The sequence below is a fragment of the Esox lucius genome, chromosome 12, assembly GCF_011004845.1.
Source record: "Esox lucius isolate fEsoLuc1 chromosome 12, fEsoLuc1.pri, whole genome shotgun sequence".
NCBI lineage: Eukaryota > Metazoa > Chordata > Actinopteri > Esociformes > Esocidae > Esox > Esox lucius.
Window position 1 is genome coordinate 25791292 of NC_047580.1, and position 27671 is coordinate 25818962.

At 41.6% G+C, this 27671-nt stretch overlaps 1 protein-coding gene across 2 annotated transcripts; it reads right to left on the bottom strand.

Annotated features, from left to right (window-relative positions):
- Nucleotides 1–1192: 1192 nt before the first annotated feature.
- On the bottom strand, nt 1193–27412 carry LOC105022299 (inactive dipeptidyl peptidase 10). Of its 2 annotated transcripts, XM_010890558.3 has the most exons (25): nt 26999–27412; nt 20516–20630; nt 19489–19584; nt 19071–19165; nt 18131–18202; nt 13076–13128; nt 12383–12464; nt 11815–11935; nt 11379–11533; nt 11111–11208; nt 10881–11004; nt 10457–10498; nt 10274–10378; nt 9602–9693; nt 7530–7577; nt 5613–5731; nt 3849–3896; nt 3518–3616; nt 3014–3080; nt 2536–2730; nt 2393–2447; nt 2134–2233; nt 1992–2050; nt 1824–1896; nt 1193–1548 (listed from the first exon to the last, which is right to left on the bottom strand). In XM_010890558.3, exons 1-25 carry the CDS (start codon nt 27035–27037, stop codon nt 1325–1327), a joined length of 2376 nt encoding a protein of 791 aa, XP_010888860.2. In that variant the 5' UTR covers nt 27038–27412; the 3' UTR covers nt 1193–1324. The 2 variants fall into 2 exon arrangements, with proteins under 2 accessions (XP_010888860.2, XP_010888861.2); XM_010890559.4 differs by lacking the exons at nt 18131–18202; nt 19071–19165; nt 19489–19584; nt 20516–20630; nt 26999–27412 and having other exon boundaries at nt 12739–17723.
- Nucleotides 27413–27671: the final 259 nt, after the last annotated feature.

The following is a 27671-nucleotide window of genomic DNA, read 5'->3' on the forward strand; positions in this document are numbered from 1 at the left end:
GTGTATTGCACTAGGACTCAACTACGGATTCAGGAAATTCAGCTTGACAGCAGACATTAATACACTATTTTAAAATTGGTACTTTGGCTGAGGCTCCAATTGTCCTTTCTGAAGCAGTCAGAAACTCACTAAACAATGTTGCTGTAAAACAATGACTACAATATTCTTTATTGTAAATTATTTTTTTTTACAAAAAAGGAGAAAAATCTAATAGGACAGTCATTTGCAAACGGACTACATGCAGTGCATCACTGGTGTTCCAGGGGTCTGATTGGCTTTATATGTGGCTGAGGGAGATTTACAGATTTTAGAGGTGGTGTACACACGAACAACAAAGTATACATGACTATCATAAATAGCCTAATTATTTCAAGAAAAATACAATAGAATTGTAATAAAACACTAACATGACTTGGTTGGGTTTGTTCATTCAGATATATATACACATATATATATATATATATAAATATCCAGTGGCGTCGTTAGGCTGGGGCGTCCGGGGCTATAGCCCCGGATCTTTTATGAATAGCCCCATATCTCAAATTGACCAAAAATAATAATAATAAAAAAATAGCCCCTGATCTATTCATCTATAATTCTGATCGTGCATTATGACAATATAGATGTGTAGGCCGCTAGCGTGTACATGTACATTCAAAACCCTGTACTTTCTGTCCAAGGTGGGGCGGGGTTAAGCCCCAAATGTATTGTGATCCGAGCGACGCCTCTGTATATATCCGAAGTTTAATTTTATATCTGTTAAAAACAATCATGCAAATAGCATGGAAAATACTATGTCTATAATGTCTAGAAGTTTGGATACATCTCTGGCAGAACAGGTTTGTAAACATTTCATTTATTTGGCATATTTAAAGTGTACGTGTTACATAACAGCATAAAAGGCTGATATCAGCTGTAATAAATTAGCCTAAAATAAGATGGACAGGATCAAAAAACTGAGGAATTCATTGCAAACTACTTCACATGCAGCCATTGTGACATGCACGTTTAGATTATTTTGTCAATTGTAGATGGAATATTTGCTCTGACCATGGTCATTTCTTTGATAAAGGATCCACACTGTGTAAAGAATTGTAGACTAAATTCCAACGGTACAAACGATGGTGGGAAGAACTTGTACATTCCAAAAGTTGCACTGAAGTGTTAGAGTAGGATCGACTGTGACCTGATATTCTTTGTCCCCACTTCTGTGCTCTTGTATCTAGTCAGTGGCTGTGTAAAGTGACTAGTGTCTATAGTCTGACTTGGGAAATGCACAGGAGAGTAGGCCTCTGTCTCTATCCAGTGCCAGAGGTCAGAGAAATCAGTCGTCCTCCTCATCCTCACTTGGCTCTTCTATGAAGGCCAAGAGGGGGTTGTGTCTCAGACAAGTCTGTAGGTAGTGCACCAGGGTCCGTTGGGAGTGCTGGATGCTGCGCCGCTCCCTCAGAATGTGGCCCTCATCTGGGTACAGCTGCAGGGAGTAGTTGGCCTCCACCTTCACTAAGCGGCTCAGGAGCTCCGCGCTGTGCTGGAAGTGGACGCGTGCTGGATTACCCAAAGCCAGAAAACACAAATTATTATTCGTAGATTTAGCAGTTGAAGTGAGTGGCATCACCAGATCTGGGGCTGTGTTGTTTTTCCTGTCAGCACAGACACATTAGCGCAGCTGGGGTTGTGTCAATGAAACAGGCACATCGACAACCAGCAGACAGCAACTTTCCACAATGCCAGAGGGTTTTGGAAGGCTGTTGACGTCCCTGGTTGAAGTGCATATTTACTGGGTTAAAATCTAAAATTTTAGAAACTTCGCCATGTCTTACCGTCCGCAGTCCCGTGCAGTAAGAGGAAATTCTCATTTTTAAGCTTGTGAACATCTTCCAATACAGATGCTGTCTGAGGGGAGACAATTAAAAAAAGACAAGGACCTGACGTACTGTATATTTCATGAAAAGCCTTTTTTTTCCTTCACAAGATCTGAGAATCCTCACCAGGTAGGTATGCTCCTCCTTCGCTGGGAGACCCAGATATCTCTCTGAGAAGGCAGCACCTATACGCAACAGCACATTTCAAAATTGATTTGTGTTTCTGTTACCCCACTACATTATTAATCATGTAATGATATTCACTCACTGTAGAGTTTGAAGTCTGTTACAGGAGCCACGGTGACTGAGCATTTGAACAGCTGGTCAGTTGCAGCTAACATCTTGAGGGATAAATAACCACCAAACGCCTGTATGGAAAGATTCAAGCATAATAAAACTGTGATTCTATTAATTATTATTCTCCAACATGCTGCTGAAACATTAAGTGTTGGTCCTGACTAGAATGGTGGGAAATTGTTGTCCAGAATGTCAGTCCATTGTTCTCATGGTACAAACAAAATAGTAACCTTCCCATACAGGGCAATCCGTCGGTCATCAATGTAAGGCAGTTGCATTAACCACCTGTGGAGGCAAAATAAAAGAGGTAATCTACGGATAAATTCTGGTTTGTCAGCTGTCGTGGTTGATAATGACACTGTAGGAAACATACTCTACAACTCCTAGTTGATCTTTCACTCTTAGGGTGCTTAGCTTGCGGGGATCCACACTGCTGGTCTTTTGCCCACGGCCCACCCCACTTCTTCCATCCACCCAGGCCAAGGCCACATCATGTGTGCTGGCAAGCACCTCGGGCCATCCCAGAGCAAACTCCTCTGTCACTGACTGACTGCCTGGAACTCCATCCCTGTTTGACAACGGGAGAAACAGCTGATGTGGACTAAAATGTCGACTGGAAAGACAAAGGTCAAGGGTCAGAAGTGGTAAAATGCATGTGAGAGCTAATCAGCTGTGCTGTGGTTTAGCTTGCTTGGCAATTATGGGGAAATCAAAGTCTGTTAAATGCTACGGTGTAGGCTGTGAAACTGTAGAAGTGAATGCCATTGCCGCTAATTGTAAGGATTAAAGCAATGTCCTAAGAATGTTGTAACACAATTAATGAACTGTGTTGATAATGCATTCTAACTCACACAAGGATGAGAAGCGGAAGAAGGTGGGTCTCATACCCCTGGGGCAGAGACAGCTTCAGGTGCAGATCTAATTGAAAACAAACAGAGGTGAGCTGGTCCCAGCTGATATATATAGAAATACATGTAGCAGAGCTCATCAGTATTCTGCCCTGGAAAACCTCTGTGGGCTCCAAACTAAAGCACCAGTAAATGAGCTCCCTTGAGTCCTATGTGTGTCATTGTAACAATGAGATAGAGAACCCCCCCTCCCCCAAAAAAATATGTTCCTCTCCTGAAAGGAAAGCATAAATGAGGCTTCCGCACTCTTGTCGACCCTATCAACTAATTGAAACAATTAATTTCTTGATGAGCATCCCACTGTCTTTTGCTTGTTATTTTCAGGCCTGTGATAAACCTTTTTAACTTAAAGCGACTGAAGCTGAAGGTAACATTGTGTCTGTGAATGTTAATTATAATTTTAGACTGCTCAGTGAGTATGGGCCCAGGGCAGTTTCACACACCCACCATGGTTATCTGCTGCAAGGGTCTTGAAGACAGTCTCTGGGAGTCTCTTCTCTTCTAGGATCTCAGAGAGCAGTGTGTTGTCCTCCAGTACTATGTATCCTAAAATAGACCAAACAATACATATATTTACATTCATACTCCTTTCACTGGCATACAGCTACCCTTTTACTGAATTCTATTAGGTGTCTGAAACTTCTCCAAATGTATATTGTACTTTATATTTTTATTCCAGTCTACAGGGAATGGTAGTTTCCACATGCTGCTCTCTACTGGCCATTGCTGAAAGTGATGTTAAAATGTGGGGTTGCTGCATCAGAAAGCCCAGACCCACCAGAAGGATCCTTGGTGCTGTGAACTGTCACCTTGGGGACTCCAGGACCTGAAGGGAACATGGGCCAAATGGAAAGAAAATAAATACATTTGTATATATACAGTATCTTACAAAAGTGAGTACACCCCTCACATTTTTGTAAATATTTGAGTAAATCTGTTCATGTGACAACAATGAAGAAATGACACTTTGCTACAATGAGTGTACAGCTTGTATAACAGTTTACATTTGCTGTCCCCTCAAAATAACACAACACACAGCCATTAATGTCTAAACTGCTGGCAACAAAAGTGAGTACACCCCTAAGTGAAAATGTCCAAATTGGGCCCAATGTGACTTATTAGTGTTACAAGGTCTCTGTGAATGGGGAACAGGTGTGTTAAATTTGGTGTCATCGCTCTCACACTCCCTCATACTGGTCACACTCCCTCATACTGGAAGTTCACCTCATGGCAAAGAACTATCTGAGGATCTGAAAAAAATAATTGTTGCTCCACATTAAGATGGCCTAGGCTATAAGAAGATTGCCACGACCCTGAAACTGAGCTGCAGCACGGTGGCCAAGACCATACAGCAGTTTAACAGGACAGGTTCCACTCAGAACAGGTCTCGCCATGGTCGACCAAAGAAGTTGAGTGCACATGCTCAGCATCATATCCAGAGGTTGTCTTTGGGAAATAGACGTATGAGTGCTGCCAGCATTGCTGCAGAGGTTGAAGGGGTGGGTGGTCAGCCTGTGCTCAGACCATACGCCGCCCACTGCATCAAATTGGTCTGAATGGCTGTCGTCCAAGAAGGAAGCCTCTTCTAAAGATGATTCACAAGAAAGCCCGCAAACAGTTTGCTGAAGACAAGCAGACTAAGGACATGGATTACTGGAACCATGTCCTGTGGTCTAATGAGACCAAGATAAACTTATTTGGTTCAGATGGTGTCAAGCGTGTGTGGCGGCAACCAGGTGAGGAGTACAAAGACAAGTGTGTCTTGCCTACAGTCAAGCATGGTGGTGGGAGTGTCATGGTCTGGGGCTGCATGAGGGCTGCCGGCACTGGGGAGCTACAGTTCATTGAGGGAACCATGAATGCCAACATGTACTGTGACATACTGAAGCAGAGCAATGATCCCCTCCCTTCGGAGACTGGGCCACAGGGCAGTATTCCAACATCATAATGACCACAAACACACCTCCAAGACGATCACTGCCTTGCTAAAGAAGCTGAGAGTAAAGGTGTTGGACTGGCCAAGCATGTCTCCAGGCCTAAACCCTATAAATCAGAGTGGGGCATCCTCAAACGGAAGGTCTCTAACATCCACCAGCTCTGTGATGTCATCATGGAGGAGTGGAAGAGGACTCCAGTGGCAACCTATGAAGCTCTGGTGAACTCCATGCCCAAGAGGGTTAAGGCAGTGCTGGAAAATGATGATGGCCACACAAAATATTGACAATTTGGGCCCAATTTGGACATTTTCATTTAGGGGTGTACTCACTTTTGTTGCCGGCGGTTTAAACATTAATGGCTGTGTGTTGTGTTATTTTAAGGGGACAGCTAATTTACACTGTTATACAAGCTGTACAATTACTACTTTACATTGTAGCGAAGTGTCATTTCTTCAGTGTTGTCACATGAACAGAATCATATATTTACAAAAATGTGAGGGCTGTACTCACTTTTGTGAGATACTGTATATTAGATAAGCTTTAAAAGGGTGTGTGTGTGTGTGTAAACGTGCTAGTGCGTATGTGTGTGTATACAAAGCACCTACCTAGGCAATAAAGAATAAAATATGTCTGATTCGGGCTGAACTCTGCTTTAAAAAAGCTACAGCCTTCTAGAAGGTTGCAGGTTAGACACTCGCGCTGGAAGATCCCTTCGAGGTCCGCACTAAGAGAGGAAGAAAGCAGAGCCTTATACACATGAAAAAACTGGCAGAGAGGATGGTCTGAATCTGAAACTATTTGTTGCCCCAAATCAATTCCCTAAGGGTTCTAAATTACAAAAACAAAATATATCTGCAAGCAGAAATGGAGGGGTCCTTTCCTTCCAGGTCCACCATGGCACCCATTTAGTCTTAATGCATTGTCATTCATTAACTCCAATTCTTTCCCCACTGACTCTTATTGATTACCTATAGAGTCTCCATTCATTACCCTTTGACCTCCATTCATTCTCCATAGTCACATTCATTCCTCATTGACATCCATTAATTTCCCATAGAACCCCATTCATTCCCCATTGACTTCCATGCATTTCTCATTGACTCCCACTGAGTCACCATTGACTCCCATTCATCCTCCACTGACCTCCATTCATCTTCCTTTGACCTCCATGCATTCCCCATTGACTCCCATTCATTCCCCATTGACCTCCATTCATTCCCTACTGATCCCCATGCATTTGTTGATTATAGCATCACCATCAGGCTGATCATCTTGACAGGTTGTGGAGGCCTTCTTGCCATAGGCCTAAACCCATATACTAAGATTGGTTAATTAATAAATAAAAAAGCATTTGAATGAAGACCACCCAGAGGAATTTTCATTGACTCATATCAGCCATATTGTTAAAGATATCAACAATCCTTATACCAAATCTTTAGATATTTGTCCCAAGATGCTATATACCGAGCGGCATGAAGATCGGTGCAGCGATCTAGTTGAAGATAACTTTTTTAAATAGTGGACTTTGTGGGTTCTTGAGGCAAATTTGTTCCTTAGGTGAAGAGGAACATGTGGACCGAAATTCAGACAGACCTCAAGGTCATACCTAGGGGTCAATTGGACCTATAGACTAATAGATTAATTTGGCAGACGGTATAGACCTATCGGCCAAGTGGTGTGTCTGTAGCTTAAATTATCTCAGGGTATATGCGGACAAAAAAGTAATAATAATAATAATAATAATAATAATAATACTAACAAAAAAAGGGCTCCTTCAGGCTAGGATCTCTAAAAACAATCATGTGAATGCTAAAATAAATTTTTAAGTTGGCACTTCAAACACTAATAGAACATAGTTCTCAAACAAGAATAGGAATCGTCAGGTTGAAAATAACGGGAACATTTGAAATAAAAACACATTCAATGACCTCTCAATAACTATCTCTCTAAGGGAAGAACCAACAAAGAATTCCCAGAAAATACACCCTAAACCAGCCCCCATTGTCTTCTTCCACTCAATCATCTGGTGAGGCTCAAAGCAAAGTAATAAAAAAAACAATATAAAACATATAAAGCGTATGACTGGAGGGGGCTGCTCACATTCATCACAGGTTGTGGATCATTCCTTACATGTACTTCCCAAATGGCACACTATTCTCTGTATAGGGAACAAGATACCATCTTTGCCGAGGGAATAAGGTGCCATTTGGGACCCAGTAAAATATCCCAATGACTCATTCTCTAGCACAGTACCATCCCATCCTGTCCATGGAGTTGGCTTGGCCCCATCAATGATAAATGTGTTAGGTGGGCTGTTTGCCTAGAGTGCACTGGAGAGGAACGACTTTGGCTGCTGCACAATATAACCCTTTAGCTCACATCTACTCCTCTGACCATTTAACTTGAAACCTCATCACTTGAAACCTCATAATTTTTTGCCATTCATTTAAATTCCTTTGACTTTGATTAGAAAAATATTTTTCTTTCATTGTTAAGTAGTTTTTGACAGGTTATGGCCTCACCTGTAAAGGTGTCTGCTCTGTCTGGATTCTTCTGTGCTGAGGAAGTATCTGCAAACAGAGAGGTCACCATGATGGAGTCAGTAGGAGACGATCGATCAAGTGACCTTATTAGCTTTCTTTTCCTAATATGCCTACATTTCAGTTGTTATTGAATTTCTTTATTTTTTATTTATATTGGACTTTGTTCAGTGGTTTTCATTGTTTTTATTTATTTATTTTCCTGTCAATTGATTGTGTTGCACTCATTTCTGAAATGTGCTCTATAAAAAGACAGAATTGTATTGATTTCCTACTTTCCTAAACTGGAAGAAATGGAGACATGTTAGTCATTTTTTATATACTACAATTTCATGGGAATAGCTGATTTGCAGGACAATGTTTTAGATCCGACCTTGACTCCAATGTCCATACAGCATAATGTGCATTAAAGGCTGAGCATGAAGCCATTGGGAGTGTCTGCAACCATCTAGTTACAACTCCAGGTCCCATTATGCTCAATGACGAAGACACAGCATAGACCTATGTATATTCATGAAGGACTTGTCCATTCAATTTTGCGTGTTTTATTCCTCTATCTACGAAGAGTACCAAGGTATGTGTAGTCAGATTAGAGGGACTCTAAATCCTAAATGCTGTCTAAAGGTTTTGAGCTACTTCTCTAGGGTACACTTGTAGATAAGCATATCATTTTCACAACTGAGGGATCTTTGTATAATCCAAGTCCAAGAAGCTAAATCAGACAACTGATTGTAAAGGTAATGCGGCACAATTTTTTTAAAAACTGTTAAGCCTTCCACAAAGAATAAATGAAGCCAAAGACTCTGTTAATTATGATGCTAATGACTAATAATTATGCTATTTTTGATGCATGCCCCTTTCTTTTGGCTTGCAATGTTTTTTTGAAACAACATCTGTTCCTTGTCCCTGTGGAGTGGGACTAGATGTGGTTGGTTAAATGGCATAGGATCTCTCATGCCTCAATAACTACTGTGTCATTGTATGTGGATTCAACAGAAGTACATATTCACATGTTTATATTCAATGGAACGCTTCAAATGCTTGGCTGCATTGCATTGCAGATGCATTTGCAGGGTGTTCTGTGTGGTGCGTGCAATGGATTTTTACAATGTATGTTTCAAATTAGATGCAGAAACAGTTAAATGGAAATGGTAGCAATGGGTGAATGTTAAAAGTTTTGTTGCACACAGAACTTGATGATGAGTGCATTATATTATGCAGAATTACACTGTAGTGAATGAGGAATCAGAAAACTATTGTATGTTTTTGTTATCGCCAGTTTACAGGATGTAAAGTCTTGCTTTCTATATAGTACTATATATCCAGAGGCTCTCACATGTTATTCTATATGGTACTATACATACAGATACTCTCACGTTATTCTATATAGTAGTATACATTTAGATACTCTCACGTTATTCTATATAGTACTATACATACAGATACTCTCACATGTTATTCTATACAGTACTATACATCCAGATACTCTCACATGTTATTCTATACAGTTCTATACATCCAGATACTCTCACATGTTATTCTATACAGTTCTATACATCCAGATACTCTCACATGTTATTCTATACAGTTCTATACATCCAGATACTCTCACATGTTATTCTATATAGTTCTATACATCCAGATACTCTCACATGTTATTATATACAGTACTATACATCCAGATACTCTCACATGTTATTCTATATAGTACCATACATCCAGATACTCTCACATGTTATTCTATATAGTACAATACATCCAGATACTCTCACATGTTATTCTATATAGTACTATACATCCAGATACTCTCACATGTTATTCTATATAGTACAATACATCCAGATACTCTCACATGTTATTCTATATAGTACAATACATCCAGATACTCTCACATGTTATTCTAAATAGTACTATACATCCAGATACTCTCACATGTTATTCTATATAGTACTATACATCCAGATACTCTCACATGTTATTCTATATAGTACTATACATCCAGATACTCTCACATGTTATTCTATACAACGTCACGTGTAGAGGCTCTTACATACATTTTTCTGTTGTCCTCATCCAGGGCACACAGCTCTGTGACATCCCAATTCCCAGACGTCAGAAAGCGGGGAGGGACTGAAGGGATGGGAGGCTGTGTCAAACAGAAGCAGAGAGAAAGAGAGTGGGATGAATATAGAAACAGACAGACTGTCAGTGGAATGCAATCCAGAGATGTGAAGACGGATAGGTACAGGAATGGGTGCTGCAGAGAAGAACGTTGTCAGAGAAACTTATTATTCAGACACACACAGTGTCACAAACATCTAAAATAATCACTGCAACAACATGCCTTTGGCTCACCGCTGTTAAGGTATCTAAAATCACAAAATATTAATGTTTTTAAAATCACATGCTAGTAAGGTCTCTGAAATTACACACTATTAAGGTCTCTAGAAATCACATATTAGGGGATCTTTAAAATCACATACTATTAATGTCTCTGAAATCACATTATTAAGGTCTCTAGAATCACATACTATTAAGGGTTTTTGAAATCTCATAGTATTACGGTCTTTAAAATCACATGCTATTAAGGTCTCTAAGATCGCACGCTATTAAAGTCTCTAAAATCACATACGGTTTCATGCATTCCTAATCCTGTTAGCAAGCAGTATGGCATTAAATCATCACAAGATGACACGAGTATACAATGTTAATGCCGTTGCACTGACCTGAGCAGGCAGACTGGCAATGTGCCGGAACTCTCCTCGGGCACCCTGCTTGGCTGGCAACGTCAAGTAAAACCAGGAACCATCAGATGAAAATAATGGCACCTCCTGTTGAACAAATGAGATAGGCAGGATCAAAACACCAAACCAGAAAAGAAGTAGCTTCATGATATAAGAAATACCTACCTGTCGTTGGTTTTGCATTAAGTCCATGACCATTGTGTGTTTCTGGAGATTTAAGAGAGAAAGAGAGAGTGATATGAAATAAATAAATGTATTCGAATAGTTCAACAGACAAAGTCAATGTTATAATTAACTGTGTTCAAGTGTCAAGTGTTTGTTCAAGTGCCTGAATAAGAATTATTTTTCCAACTTGGAATGTGGCCCTTGTCAAAGTCACTCAGGTCTTTACTCCTGCCCAATTCCCTGATTGTTCACTTACCATCTAATTCACCCAGACCTAGACATGTGCCCTTGTTAGAAGATGATCAATGTTACTTGATCAGTGAGTGGTCATAATGTTCTGGTTCGTCAGTATCTAAGTAATGCATGACAGAAAGAGGAGCATCGAGACCCACTGGATTACTGAGGAGAACACTTGACCACTCACCTCTGAGCATGCCCCAGTAGTGGCTTCACACACACACAGCTCTGATTGGTTCTGGGCCCGGTTCAACCAACGTACAGCCAGCCGAGTACTGCTGATCCATGTCACCATGGAGATGTAGCTGTCTCTAGGGAGACATTCAAGGGGATAAGACAGGAAGAGAAGGTGTCTTTGGTGGTCTTAACACAGATAATCACTTTATTGACAATTAGGTCATTTTTTTGAAGTAGTACCTGGCCCTGAGAGAGTCTGGAGGGATCATCTCTAGAGTGTGAGCTGGACCATAGAGATTCACCACAAACAGACTTACAATGGGAATGTTGGAGCCAGCCTGTACGTTCATAGATGTACATACACACACAGATAAACACACATACACATACACACACACGCACAAGATGAGAGTATTTTAATTATGGTTGGTTAGATTACATGACAGGCTTGGAGTTAGGAAGAGAATTAGAGAATATCATGTTATTTTATGAGATCAGTGTTATTCACCTTGGGGTAAGGAAAAAAGAAATTGGACGGATAGGCACCACCCAGGAAGTAAGGTATTTCCATTTGGGGTGTAGCAGAGTTGTTGATATTGAGGTATGCCAAGCGAGCACCATCCGTTGACCACCAGTGGGCAGGATAACTCAAAAGCACTTCCTCTGTAAAAATAATGTTTTTCAAGAGAACATTGCAGTAATGTGTCAAAACAATTGAAAATATAAATGTGTTACACTTGAAAGTGAAATTACGCTTTAGTCCAAACTAATAGTCCAAACAGTGTGTGAAATGAATATACTCTCTGCAATACCGTTGTTCTTAGGGAAGAGATTTCAATATGGGAAATCTAATACGGCAAATCGTTTTCGGTCAACTGGCTTCTGCGTCCTAGTGCTAGCCTAGCCTAGGTGAGGAAAGGTGCAGCATCTACTGGAGGTATTACCTTCATACACCCAGTCAGTCAGTCCATTCACCACCAGCCCTTCTCTGCCTGATGATGTAAGGCGAAGTGGCTTGCTGTTCATGTCTGGCTGGTAGTAGATATCCCCTTCAAACACATAGGCCTGACAGCAACAGAGAGAGAGAAGGAGAGAGAGTGCTAATCCTTTATCAAAGCAAGCCAGATAGTGAGCGCAGTGTTGGCTAGCAAAATCCAACATTCAATTGGTTCAAGTGGGAATATATCAGCCAGCTAATTTGGAAGCTAACACATCTGAACTTGCCATTGAAAGAGTTGCATTGCCAGTAGAACACAAATATTGCACCAAAAACAATTAACATTCAGAGCACATAATCCAATTTTAATTTAATTTATAAAAACAAACTGCAAAATTAATCCAAGAAACAAATCATTATAACTCAAATATTAAACCGAGCTAAATAGATGGATTATAGATTTGTTGTGGTCACAAATGCTTTCTAGCCCACCAGACCAGATTGTTTTTTAAGTTGGAATGCAGGATAAGTGTGTGTGTGTGTGTGATTATGAGTGGGTGAGGGCTGTTGCCTACCAACTGGTTTCCATGTGGTCCCCAGGCTGCATACTGTATCACAGTATTCTCCCCCACTGGGGGGTTAAGTTCCAGCAGATCCCTGGGACACACATAAGCAGACACAATGCCTCATTAGGATACATTTGACCTCTCTACAGCTCGTGGTAAATGTAATAATTCACAGAGAAGATCTGTCCATGCCTGTCTCGTAAGTAGCTCAGAGGTATTTTAAAAAGACACGATGCAAATGCAGAAAACAAACAAATTGAGGTTGATTCGTGCAATGGAAAAACATATCTCTTTCAGTGCACTAGATTAACACTTGTATCCTCCTAAAACAAACAGGCATCTTGCGACACATTCCCAGGCATTACATTTCTTGTTGCTCAGCCGGTCCCTCTGAATTCCTTCAACTGGCATTGGTTCTCCTTACACTGTTGACAGCAGGGCCAAGGTTCCCATCCACAGACACAGTAGAATTCTTCTTCGCTGGTGGGCCAGCAGACAGGGATCTCTGATAGCAAACTCAGACTGGATGTTGCCCAGCCAGAGTGACTAATGGATGTCTTACATGAAAGATGAAAGTTTTTTCAGATGAGAAGAGACACACTTGGAGGTGTTCGGTCAGTCGAGGCCAGGGCCCACTTGCGTTGGCAATGCACATGCCCAGTGCAGCCCATGCATTAGCATTTATGGTTTTACTGTACCTACCCATTAGCCACTTTGTAGATAGCATAGGATGCTGTGAAGGACTGAGAGAAAACCTGCAGGGAAAGGAGGACATGAAGGACCAGTGGGCCCCAGAGTTACACAGGGACTTCATCTCAGCTGCAAACACAGACACATTCCTGACCACCCATCAATCAATAATATTTTGATTATTTAAATTCTGCCATTAGATCATGGTACAATCTAACCGTGCAATTTGAGAATAATTTAAAACGAGTCAGTGACCAGGCCCCTGAAATTCCTTCCATCACATTGCATCATTACAAACATCGGACAGAGAAACCCTAACAGAGAATAGAAGAGATTACAGAAAGGAGGTCATGAGAAGAGGAGGGCGATGGAAACAGAAACAGAAATACACCCTCAGTAATTATCATCATTAGATACACTATCCCTCAGAATGAACAATACCTAAAGTGTCAACACAGATTTATCAATAATCAGCCATGCCAGAGGACCAGAATGTGGAGATCAATGAATGTGTCCTGAATATGTAAATGAATGGTGAACTTGTGTGTGTGTGTGTGTGTGTGCGTGCATGTGTTTGTCTCAATTGTGATTGGTCCAAGAAGCATCTAATTAATTTATAAAGGGATACGTATCGATTGTTACAGCTCCATTTCTAAAACAAAGGCTTGAAGTGCCCTCTTTAAGAAGCCAAAGGAAAAGCTTTCCATGTCCCTGATTTGATTGAATGTTGTGTCAACAGTGCATGGATTTTTTCCAGTGTTGTTAGCTAGTCCTCTAGACTGAAATGTAATGAGAGACAGAAGCAGGACTGTACAGATGAATAGGGATATAAAGAAAATGTGTTTCACAACAGAAAATGTGATCCAAAAAAGTTCACTGTGATATCAGCGGGACATTGCTTCTTTGAAGAAAAGGATAAAGGGCTGCGCTGGAGGACTTCACAGCTAATAACTGTTTCTTTCTTTAATAGCTTTGGTACAATTTTCATATCTGGTACATGTTTACACCTTGTAGTACTAAACTCAAAACAGTTAATTTAATCAAGAAGGCAGTAATTAAAATAAAAAAAAACTAACATATTTTCAATTAACATTGAAGTACAAAATCCACTTTTTCAGAAAATGTAATCAGAAGAAGATATATTATTTTTCATTTTGCTTTGTACATTCACATGTCCCCAGACTGTTACTATGTGTAGAGGTGCTGCTAGAGGTAAACAACATAAAGGTACATCATTCACAAAATGCACTTAAGGTTAAAATAAATTGACTAAATAAAAAAGGTGGTGAGCATATAAGGAGGGTATACGTATGTAGCGTTTTGGATTTAGTCAAGTGCACCTGTTTAGTTGGTGTCTATGGGTGAGATGGCCAATTATTTGGGATCATGGCATGGGGAAATTAACTATTCAGGTACTGTCAGCCTGCCCAACGCCTACTGGAAGAATGTAGATAATGTTGTGTTTCAGTGATTAAACTAATGTATTTATTATATAATATTGTATAATATAATTTATTATATTTCAGTAGCAATAGGTGTCTGTTTCTATTTTCACAGGTTTTCCCGTTTCTATGTTCAGTCTTGTTAGTGTATTGCTGTCACCCCTTGTTAAGTCCTCATTTAAGGTCCTCCTTCCCTGGTGTGTTTTTTTCAGTCATTGTGGCGTGTTACGGTCTTCATTTTGTGTCAAGCGGCTGGAATTAAGTACCCGTTTGTTCCACCAGCTCTGCGCCTGTGTCCTGCCACCTCCTCGGATCGTGACATCTGGTGAAAGATGTCTGTAGTATAAACCAAATGAATGTGCAATGGAATGCTTTGAATGCTATGTGACAAGTCTGACCTATGTGGGGGTTTTTTGTAGTGAGTTTACAACACACTTGAAAATAGCACTAAAACGATGAAAAAACAGGTCAAAGAGAGCACGTCCCGCACTCCAGTGACACTGCCCAGGCTAATTAACATCTGAGGAACTGTCAACAAAGACGACAGAGATGAGGCTCATCATTTCTCATAATGGGAGTAAAAGAATGAGACTGTGTGTTTGTGTGCATGCTTCCATCTTTTACTTTATGTGTGAGGAACAGAAATTCCCACTAGGGTAGTAAAACAAGGAAGATACGACCTTGTGGGTGTGTATGTGAGCATGTATATGAGTATACATCTGTGCTCAACCTGTGTGTGTGTGTGTGTGTGTGGAGAGGGCTTGGGAATTCTAATGTGGCTCCCAAGTATGCGAGTCATAAATCCTTCCCCGGTGTTCCTCCAGATCTTTGCTCATCCCCCTTACTGTTACTACACACCCTCCTCCAAATGGAGTAACCAGGCTGTAAGCAGAGCAGACCAGAGAGGATGTACTCACGTGAGACCTGGCAACCACGCAATGTAATGAGATTACAACAGTACTTGTATGGGCAGAGATATTTGGTACATATTGTTGCGCTACTGTACGCACAATGTAGGGATGGCAGAGCTCTTCCCAGAGCCCATTTTCAGTACCAAAAGGACACTTCTCTCGGGTAGAGCCTCAATAAGCAGTCTTTAATGCCAGCACTCAATATTCTTTAACTGCAGAGCAGACCCAACTGTCCATTTGCATTTCCCTTCTTTCTAAAATCTTGGCAGTTTCCATCTGACTGCCTCTGGCTGTATTTCCACATCTACTCCTTCCAGTGTATTTACACATCGATAATCTGTGTCCCCTTTTTGGTGTCAAATAAAAGGACTGTCTCTCACAAGCACTTATACACAGATATGCACACACACAAACACACCTAAAACCTCACATTCATACTCTGACACATCTTACTTGGACCGCAGACTCTTATCCAAATATTGGGGATTTTGAGAAGCATTTGAACCCCTTCGCTACACAGAAACTATGAATTCGTTTTTTCCTATATGCCCTGCACCTCACCCCAAATATAGCACCCTTAAAATCAATTTATATTCGCCAACTAGGCACAAATCTCCCCAAAGCCTAACCAGCTCCAGCTAGCTAAAATAGAATCCAGGGGGAAAGCCTTTTAACTTAACACACAGCCTACTCATCCATTTCCCAACACTGCAACCTTCCTTTAAGCATCCATCCCTCAAATTCTTCTACAGTACACGCGTTCTGATTGATTTCTATTGGATGGGGTGATCTAAGGGCAAATGGGGCATATCACACATTTTTGTCCCCCTATCGCTACATGCTTCTCTCCCTTTCCCTCTTTCTATCACTCCATCTCATCCATCCTCAGTGCCACACCGCCTTCCTCCCCAGTATGAAAGCCAGAGCTTGCTGCAATCTGCTACGGTCAGCAGAAAACCCAGAGATATAGAAATATGAGTTACAGATAGATGGAGAGAGTGAGACGGTGAGAGAGGCAACACGAGATGTACCGAGATGTACTAACCCTAACCCTAACCCTGACCCTAACCCTAACCCTGACCCTAACCCTAACCCTAACCCTAACCCTGAGTCACACACTGTTCACTTACAGAACATACATTTGCACATTAGCCAGCAAGTGACATACAGATGTGTCCATACAGACGGGGCTGGACCACACTGCTTTTATACCGTGGTGAAACTGCTAACCGAGAAAACAACACACGTCGTGCAGTTCAAACCTGATTCAGATTTGTGATGTAGATCATCAGTTCCTTGTTCAATCAGACTAAATTATCTGTTATAGATTTAAGAACTGATTAATGCAATATACAGACTATACTGTATCGATACGAAAGGTGATATTAACTTGTGGCGAATGACACATGCTTTTGGTTCCCCTAGTTTACAGCAGTACTAATCTGATCATCATGAGAAAAACTGGGAGAGTAGATCTGAGAGGTGAGGGAGGGAGAGTGGAACAGCAATATATCTGTGCTGGGCTTTTTAATAAGGCAAACGTTTTGCTGAGGGCTTATTTTTTTCCTAATTCTTCCAGCACCCCTCTGCTTCACTCGTTTATTCCACCTCTTGCGCCCTCCATCCTTTGGGGAAACTGGAAACAATTTATTAAGCGAGCAGTGTTTTACAAAAGGACCAGGTCAGAGGGGGAAACCAGGGAACGCTATTACAAGGCAAGCACAGATGGGAAAATACATGTGTTTTTGGTGTGGTTTGCCCTGGGCTGCCTCAAACCACCTGCAATTGTGCAGTAGACGTTAGGCTCTGGCATCAGCCTCATTAACATTCCCCACCAAACCAGCAGGGTGATTTCATTACAATGTTCAGCTCAAACTTTCCCACCCTGTCTCCTTCAGGACACCTCCCCAACACACCTCCCCAACCCCTCCACCTCCCCCACGGTCAGCCATCTAGAGCAAATTGATCAGTGTCTCTCAGCATCCAGGCAGATGCCGGACCTTGATTTAAACCAAGTTCACACAGCAGGAAAAGATGTCACATGGATTATAATTAACAGACCTTTGTAGGTTGTTCGTACATTTTTGTCAGGGCAAATCAAGACTTTAGGTAGAAGAAATCGCAAACTTCACCAGTTTGCAAATTCCTGCGCCGAGAGGACGATCAAATTAAGATATAGCATCACTCCATCCTACTACACCCCTCCCCCATCATCATTCAGTCTGAATATTCAACTCCGAATACAGTGTGTCTGGCCAGTGATCTGACTATTGGCTGTGTCTAAATTGCATGCAGAGCAACAGACTGCTGCAGTGCTGTAGCAGAATCACCCCCCCCCCCCCCCCCCCCCCAAGAATGCTTGCCGTTGTCATACTACAGACACTATGACCTGTAGAAATGGACCCGTCATTAGCCGCAAACAGAAACAGATTTGACTGGATTGATTTTCTCTGATGGTCAATTTGTAACTCAGTAGAATAGAATCACTACGTGATTCTGCTATGTAAAACAAAGCCAGTCCCAAAAGGCACCCTATTTACTTATCAAAAGAGGTGAACTATTTAGAAAGTAGGGCACCCTTTGGGACGTGCCCACAGTTAGTGTTCAGTTAGAGCACATTACATAGTAATCGTTGTTGGGGAATAGCTTTCACTGTATGATAATGAGTACGACGATCGCGAGAATGTTAATTGGTCAACATTAGCATCACTCACCGGCCGAATGTTGTAGGCCAACAGCACAAACCTCTTGTCCGCGGACACGTGGAACTTTGTGGTGGTCAAATCCTGTACAAAACATGACAGGATCGTCATACGGTTAACGCAATAAGATTTCACAACTGGATAAACATGACACCAACATGTACTACAACAAGTACTAGGTCTTCAGGAACCACACCTCTGTAGATGAGCGGTAGTGGATTGTGAAGCCAGTGCCTGTAGGTCAGGGGTGTAGTAGGGATGGACACAACCCAGTTTATACATTTTGTTTTATTTTTGTTTGAAAGTTGATCCATCGTTTGTTTAAAAAAACTAATTCAAATTCCCGGGAGGTTCCCATTTATTCAGCAGGAGTTTTCCCACCTGTTTTTGGACGACTCAGCCGCTGTCTTCGGCATAGCATGCATGGCTGCATAACGAGCAAAATGCTAATTCCTGTCGTAGGCTACACTGCTACAGTCTTGGATTACATAGTGCCAGAGATGACTAACTGGTGAGAGCTTTTGGAAAGGAGACATCTCGCGATCTTACCAACAGAACCAGGCTTATTACGGCTCCTAGGCAATGACCCATATAAGTCTGTCAGTGTCGCACCAAGACAGCCTCTGATGTTCAAAGTGAGGCCCTTGATAGAAAAATCTCTTTGAAGCCTTGTGTTGAAGGCTCCACTTGCGTAGCGGGGGAACCAAATAGACCGAAAGAACTAAAAACTGTCATCACTTCTGCATGACTATATTACTGTTTGTTACAAAATATCCCTATTTTCTAAAAGGTTGAGAATGTTTTAATAGGCATTCTGTGTTCCTTCCTCCTTCCCAGAGGCCCACTCGGTCTCTATTGAATGGTCAATTTGTCCAGCTGTCTATGCATATGAACCGATCAATAGTGGAATATGTCTCCTCTCCTGCGGACCTGTTACAGGCCTGTTACTCACCAAAGAGCTGTTGTCCAACAGGGTAGCTGTAAGGTTGGAGTGGAGGCTGTAGGACAGTATGTGACCCTCTGTAGACCGGAACGCAACCTCATTTTCTGAAAGGGTAAACATAGGTTGAAGGCAAATTGTTGCCTTTTAGTTGGTTCCCCCAGTACATGAAGGTCCGTTTTCAATGGCTTCCCTGTAGATCTGGAATCTCTTTCCCCTCAGCCAGGACATAAAGGTTGTATAGTGTTCATATCTAGAGGTTATTTGATCTTATATTTGACTCAGTGAGAAAATGAAAAGCTTTAATACCTCGAATCAAACAAAAGCTGGATCACTATATCTTTTGATGCTGATTTGAGCCAGTTACGCTTTCATCTGTGAAATAGAGGCTGCTGGCTACTCAGTGTTATCTAGACCTACATCATCTTACCATTCAGCCAGGTCACACATGGGTCATGAATTGTATACCGCTCGCTCTCAAGTTCCTCCATGGTAAGACGGGATCGCAGTAACAGGTGAGACTCATCTTCGAGAGCGAGAGAGACAGCATGGGAGAGAGTGAGAAGGTGTCAGAAAAAGAGAGAGGAAAGTAGGACAAAACATATAGGTATAAACACACGGCTTATGTGCACCATTTCCACCTGGGAATGATCTTGAAGCTTCCTCTAGTCACACAGTGGAAAACCACAGCGGGTGCTTGGGCTCAGCCTGTCTGTGAGTGCTCTAGAGTCTGTGAGTGTCTTCTCAGTGCAGGGGAATTTTGTATTTGCCAGAACAGGTTTGTTTTATCCTTGCTGACACTGTTGTCTCTATTCCAACTTCTCCTCCTACAGTTTCCTCCCCGCTTTCTCCCCTCTTCCCTGTTTCCTCTGTCTTTTTTCCTCTCTTCTCCTCCCTCCTTCTCTTCCCTCTTTCTTCCTCCTCTCCTGCACACTCTTCTTCCCTTCCTCCCCCGTTGTCTCTATTTGACTCTTTATTTCTCTCCCACCCTCTTTCTCTCCCTCCTCTCCCCTCCCCACTCTCTCTTTTTCCACTATTCTTCCATCCCCATGCACTCTCCCTCTTCAGTCACACTCTGCCTTTATTTATTATCTTTTTCTCATTTGTGATAACGGTTCGTCTCACTGATCAGTTGTACAGCGGCTGAAGATTAGTTGTCTGATGCATCTACCCGAGCATTCCACCTTAATATCTCACTACTTGGTTAACCGGAAATGTGGGCTGGCACACAAATGCAAGAAGAGAGAACATTTCCCTGCCAAAACCCACAATTGTGCTTGCACACCCCCGACCGACCGCAACCTGACAAGACAACCCGGTCAAAGCTGAGACAATTTAAATCGCCCTGTAGGGAACTTCTGGACATTGTTGGTGGGCTGCGTCCAGGAAACAAATCCCCGCACTCCCCCCGTCCCCGTGCTCATTTTCCCTTCCCCATTCTGGGTTGTCCTTTTTACCAGGTGTGAGCATGATGATCGAGAGGATGACCAGTGATAGAACGCCCACAATCACGATCATGGCGATTGCAATGCCCTTCCAGTTCCGAGGTGGACCGGCCGAACTCTGCATGTCCTGCCAAGAGAAACACGTGCACGCACACACACAAACACGGGAATTCACACACAAACACGCGCACAAACCCACACAGGCACACACACATAATGAGTGTAAGATCCACACACACAGGACATTAGTACTGCTTCATTTCCACAGCCTCACAGTGTTTTTTCTTTTACTTTCAGACAGACAGATCGGCAGTGCAGGGTAAGGGGTCCTCTGGGAAATAAGAGTAGCTCACAGAGTGGCAAGACAAACATCTGGGTAAGTTACAGTGATTTCTCTTTTTAGCAGAGCTAAAAAGGTTTGCCTGTGAGGAATGAGAAATTAATTACAGACTATTTTCTGTGATGGCGGTATTTCTCAATTCTGTCGCCTCATTTCACCTGTTACAGCTTTAATGGGCCATGTGGTTGAAGACAGTAGAGGGAGGGTGTCATTTCCTTCTGAGGTGAGGTAGCTACCTAGAATGCCAACAAATCGGCCATAGCAGTACGAAGTATATGCTGTGGTCTGTAACGGTATTTGACGTTTTGGTTTTTCATACTGTGGTGCGCTGTGTTGTCTTTCAGTGTAATTTTCAGGACCAATACAAAATAGCAAACCATGTTAGCTCAGGAAAACACAACCTCTTAAATTATTCAATATATTATGATAATTTCCTGCTAAATAGTGGAGGTGCAAAAAACAGCCCTGGTATTGTTTGCTATTGTCTTGTGACTGATATGATAGCTGATACTGATATGATCCTCTTTCAAGCACAGCTCTGAGGAAAATATACAGGCATAGTATGTCCATTTGATGAGGTTTAATGATGGGAATTCACTGAACACAAAGTTCAAGAACAGAAGGCGAAAAATCTATGAAACAGGTCCCTCAAAGGAGAAGAAAAACAGCTGCCGTGGGAATGTTATGTGTTATGTACTTGCCTAAGATGCTCTTTAGAGATCTGCTAAAATGTGGGAGTCACAGTATCAGACAGCAGCAAACAATTCCAGAGCTGCTCTGTGATCCCTCATATACAGTACAGTGTGTGGCCACCTGAGATCATTGGAGTGGGAGCTCAATCACAATGCAACCATAAAGCTCAGCCTTCATTATCACTGCCTCTCTCATTACCCGGGCCATGTATGTGGAGACACAGAGACGACGCTGCGTTGTCCCCCTATCCTTACCTTCCCCCAGACCTTAATGCCTGGGGCATCATGCAGCTGGAGGTGATACCAAAGGACCAATAGGGGGCAGTCTTCTCTCTGGTTTAAGTATCATATCCCCAACCCTCAGGGTAATGAAGGGGACATTGCCCTGCACAGGGTGCCCCCTTTCGGATGGGACATTTATGTGTCCTGACAATCTGTGGTCACAAGTATCCCACGGCACTCGTGGTAACCATCTAACCCAGGCCATTTTCCCTCGTGTTCAATCAACCACTGGTTCCTAACTAGCATACATGCCTCCTTATAGCTGATGTGTGGTGAGGGTTCCAGCATAAACTGGTCGCTCTGCATCACCTGGTGGGTGCTGCACTTTGGTGACGGATGATTGAAATTCCTCTTACTAAGTAACAATTATTGTCCCTTAGTTGGTAGAAAGGCCTTTTATAAATCCTGTTATGGTTATTGTTATTGATGGGCGGTGGGAAAAGCGATGCGAACCGCTTGTTGATTGATTGCCGATCGTCCTCCCAAAACTCTGTTACCCCGTGTATCTCTGATCAGTCAGTATACAGCCCCGTATGAAATATACAAGCGTCAACAACCCTCAACCTTGCATGATTTTAACCTACTGGTGTATTGAAAACACTTCAACCAAAAACACAATCATAAAAGAGCATTAGAAAACAGATTAACTAACCCTGGGAGAGGGTCATGTCATGAATATATGAATGCAAGGAGTTCCCATGTAATCAGTGTTGATATAGTTTTAAGAGAGAATATTCAACACACCTACATTTCTCAATCTGAATCCTCTAGGGCCTAGTTACAAAGCAGTTATTCCAAGCAGGCTGCCTGATCCAAATCAGACTGAAAGGTTGTTTGAAAAATAGGCGAGACTGGGGAAACAGCTCTGATATTTTGATTGGTTGCCAGTATGGGACTACATCCAAGGTCTCATCTTTAATACATCTCCCTGGCATTGGTTTGATAACATGTTAAAATGAATACCTGCCAGTCCATATTTCTAAATACATACTGTATATTATACATACACATTTTATCCAGAGTTAACTATCTTTCTCAAGGAGAGTACAACTAATTTGTCCCTTTGCCAGCTGGAGGATTCGATCATATAACCGTTTAGTCAGATGCCCTCACTGCTGCCTGCTGCCTCCTGCCTCTTACTACAGTACAGTCAATCATTTGAGGTACTGGCCTGCCTCAAAGCACCAGCACTCATCCAGTGCTAGACCAACTGTTGTACTTGGTTCCCCACTACTCGGTTCCTTTCTTTGATTTTACTCCAGTCAGTCTTTCTCTGTGGTTCCCACTGCTTCTCTCAGCACAGCAGTGGATCCAACCAAGATCATTCCCTCTAGGTGTTATGGAAAGTATGGGGGAAAAAATGAATTCACACACACACACCCATCCACATACACACCTAACAGAGAGGCGCTCTGCTACCTCAACCACAGACAATGTTTTGATTTCAAAGTCCTTCCCTAATTACTGCAGGTACCGCAGCAGGAGGGCGCTTCTGGTTCCACCCCTCCCATAAATAAAACTTTACTTCCAATTAAGGTGGCATGCACAGCTGTAAGTTAGATAGGGAGAACCCCATGCAACCTGGTGGGGGGAGAACCCCACGCAATCTGAGACGCAGATAGAGGAGACATGAGGGTAATCCACAGCCAGGTGAGTCCAAATGGGTTCTGGAGATGGTTCAACTATGTATCTGTGGAATCCAGGAGGAGGACAGATGAGGAATTGGGCCCTGTCAGGAAGAGATGTGCTTCCTGGAATTTGATTGACATGTGAATATTACCAGCATACATTATGCTGACCAAGACAAGGCGAACATGGCAATAAAATAAAAAGAATGTATAATACACTCCAATTCCTAGAGGAGTCAAGAGGAGCCCATTATTTGATTAAGCTGTCAGTCAAACCAACACATAGACAGTTATAGCCATGTGAAATGAAGCATATTGCATCTTTTGGGGAGACCTCGAGGCACGGAGCTTCTGCGAACATTTTGTGGTTCTGACGTGCTTCAGTGAGAGGTAACAGAGCACCCATCATGGACGAAAGACCAGGCAGGCCAAGGGAATTCCCCTCGACCAAATCAGAGCAGGATCGATAGAGCCTGCAGCTGAACAATCTCCAGTCAAGGGGGAAATATAGCAAGAGAAGAGCCCATAAAATGGATAGACAGGCCACAGGAGAGAATCTCTCTCCATAAAACATGAGGCATCCTTACGGAATCACTGGATTTACCCCAAGCTCTTCTTCACTCAGAAACGTAGCTAATGGATTCAGAGAACGGCTTCCTCTTTAAATGTAACACATACTGTAGGTTCACTGTCATTAAATGTTGATTGGCTACAGACAAATCAAGGGAAAACACAAAACAATACAGTCTGTCAATTTGCTCCGAAAGCTCCGGGGCTACTTGGTGTGAGTTTCCACGGGGCTTTTAACAATTCATAAATTAGACTCCTGGGATCTCCTTAGCTCCTTGTCTGTCTGTCTGTCTTTGGAACAGGCAATGAAAATATCTCAATAAATCATCTGGAGCAGAATCACATTGCTAATTAAGCTATTCTTGAGTACATGCTGACTCTCATCTAGATGTCCCAACAGTCAATGAATCACAACTAACCATAAAGCAAAAGAAAATAGATTTACTGCAACATGATGACCTTTGACATTTGAGGATCAAGAGAGCCAGTCAACCATTACATTTTAAGAGACAAATCTAAAATAGAAAATATTTATTGACATACAGTATTTATATATAGCAATATATATTGCATTCGTTTTTTTTCCGGAATCCATACGAAGTAATTTCAGGGGACGAATTCAGATTAACAGTTAACATCTTATCTCTGAATGTATTGCCATCTTTGGCACCTGTTAAAATGATTGCCTTAATGAAGCCGTCTCCCCTTGTTGCTTACTGGTTTATTAAGATAACTAACTGGGGTGAGGTGCAAGGACTTGAACAGAACTGCCAGTTCTCTGTTATATACTTAGACACATTTTTTAAGTCAATCATCATAACTGACATTTGGCAAATCGAATTGCCGTAAAACGTTATACCTTGATTTATTTAGCAGAATTAAAACTAAATACCATTTCTCATTCCTCTCTGCCCGACTAAAAGGCTAATAGGCTATGGATTAGAGTTGAAGAGATTGAGAAATCTGCTTAAAGACTAATGCCAAATATGGAACAGCACTGGCCACTGTTACATGAAATCTGCCTCAGCTTCAGCTTCCATTGCTGTAAGCCATGAATCCCAATTCTCCTTTCCCTTTCATCCATCCCACCAAGAAGGACCACATGACTTTCCAAAAGGGCTATGGCATGGCTGTTGCCCTGTCACATATCCAGTCCTCCTCCACCTATTCCACTCCTCTGCGTGGACATGTCTGCCTCAGGGGGCTGCGTGTCTGTGAAGGGGGTGCAATACCAATGTAAAGCATGGAGGGAAGATCGGTACATGAGAAATGAAAGAGAGACACACATCCTTTCAGCTCCTAACACACTTCAACAGGATTGTTAAATGCATCCTTTTAAAGCTCATACTCTCTTCTTCATCCACCAGATCACAGATCAAATGTTGACACAGATCCAAGACCGAGTTACAGTGTCTACATGAATTGATTGTAATTATAATATAAAAGGATTGGCCCATAACACAGATACCGTTGCCTTTGTAGAAAAAGATAAGAAATAAAAGCTATTTTTTGCACCTTCCTTGATTAACCTACACAATTTAAGGGATGCATTAAATTAAGGGGAGAAAGAAAGTATTCCCACAGGCCAGACAGTGATGTATGTAATCATTTTTAATTTATGTACAATGTTACATGCTATAAAAAAAATACTAAAGCAACCTAATACAGCACTGCTTTATAAAAAGATTTGCTGGCAGTCTGACACATGATTTGTCAACCAGATATGCTTTAGTGATGCTCTGAGCTGACAATGTGGTTGTGCCTGAATTGCTGCTGTCATTGGGAAGGTGATGGGTGATATATATTCTAAGACTTGGCAAGGCTACTGGAAATGGAAAGGATGTTGCCACTCAGGGCAATGGACTTCTTTGAATATTTTCTTTTACATTTCAGGAGCAATGGAATTAATTAAAATTAGCAAGTCTGCAGCTAACTGCAACTGTACATTTAGATGCAACCGAGCACAGTCGCATTTTGTCACCGATATTCCTGGGGTGTAATCAATTCTTATGTATTGGCAACCTACAAGTACATGCAAAACAGACAACTTTTCGTTTTGGTTAGGATTACAATATTGCTGATTGAGCATGCAGTGGACATTACGAAGAAGACACATAATAATATGAACATATAAATATCATATAATAATTGTCAACTTTCCTATTTAAAGGTTACATCAACCCCTGAGTGGAAATAAACAAATAAGAATAAGATGATGAAACAATTTTCTATCTCCTGCAGCGAGTAGTGTGGCTGGGTCATGATCTGCACATTGCAGATCTGTGTTTATCAACATGCTATATAAATAAGATTATAAAGTAAAATATGCCCTTTGGCATTAGTCTCTAGACACGATTTCACTATTGATTAGACCAAATGAACAGGGATGTCAGATAGACCAAATTTTTCAAAACACAGAGGAATATGTCTATTGCGATAACCGAAACGTGAATGCATGTGTAGCTATTCAAATACATAGAAGAGCTTAATTAGTTAATCAAAAACTAAGAAAATCTAATAAATTCCGTTTGCCAAAGAAGAGGCGACTTGCCGTCATGTTTTTGGTGCTACCACTGCGACCACTGCAGTCAGTGTAGAGCACACTGAATTGTTCAACACAAGAGGACTGGATTGAATACAGAAATTATGAACATCACATCACTTTGATTTAAATGGAGGCAAAGAACTAAGACTGGTCACAACAAAGAAATGGTGTGGTTAACAGCGCATTTACCACACTAACCTACCGGACAATAAGCACACATGCGCCCGCACGCGCGCAAATGCACGCACACACATCCTAAATATTTTATCTCAGAATTCTTTCTTCCTTCCAACCCTCTACCACTTTGATGTATACGTGCTCACCCGAGATCTAATTAGCCAATATTAACATATACCCTGCTTTATGTTCAAATGAAAAGCAATGGTGTGAGCAACTAAAAATAGGTAATTAAACTATTGAGTAGTTTAAGCCATTTACCAGATCCGTTGTCACGTTCTGTTGAGTGGTGGCAATCATATTTGCTATCTTCAACAAGCGTTTTTCAAGAATTCAGTCGTGGTTCTTTCAGCAATTGGTCTGGATGCATGCACTTGCGATGTTCGCAAGTTGTCCAAGTAAAATCAGTGCCTCTCTCTTTCTCTCTCTCTCTCTGTCTCTCCCACTCTTGCTCTGCTCCATCTATATATTACAGAGTGGTTGTGTATGTGTGTGTATTTGTGTGATTGCATGTATTTTGTTCAGTCGGATTATGGCCATATGGTCGCTTCCTCACTGCTTTCCAATCCATAGAATTGATTAGCTCAGAAATTAATGCGCGGTCGTAACCTCTGGCTCAGCAACATTCCATGGTCTTAAGAGTCATCTTGGGGCAACACATGCAACAAAAATCAGTTCAAATATCCTAATAATATTAATACTACTAATAATAACTCAGTTAGATAATATGATGGAATCAATGTTAGGTCTGTATAGTCATACAAATAATGAATGTTAAATCAAGCTAATGCTGAATAATGACCGTAACAATAATTACATTTCTTACGTAATTAAAATATAAATGAATAATTGTTCGATTACATTTATTGTTTGTTTATGATTTGTGTTTGCCTAACCTGATTACCCGTGTAACTAGTCTGAGCACTAGTTGGTG

What these genes read in the sequence shown, in the direction of transcription:
- LOC105022299 (XM_010890558.3), bottom strand. Translation starts at nt 27,037, where the DNA reads ATGATTGCCACCACTCAACAGAACGTGACAACGGATCTG. An exon ending in TCTTTTTTCCTTACCCCAAG is followed by an intron (nt 11,209 to 11,378) that starts GTGAATAACACT and finishes ATGAACGTACAG; the next exon opens with GCTGGCTCCAACATTCCCAT. An exon ending in CTACTGGGGCATGCTCAGAG is followed by an intron (nt 10,499 to 10,880) that starts GTGAGTGGTCAA and finishes TTAAATCTCCAG; the next exon opens with AAACACACAATGGTCATGGA.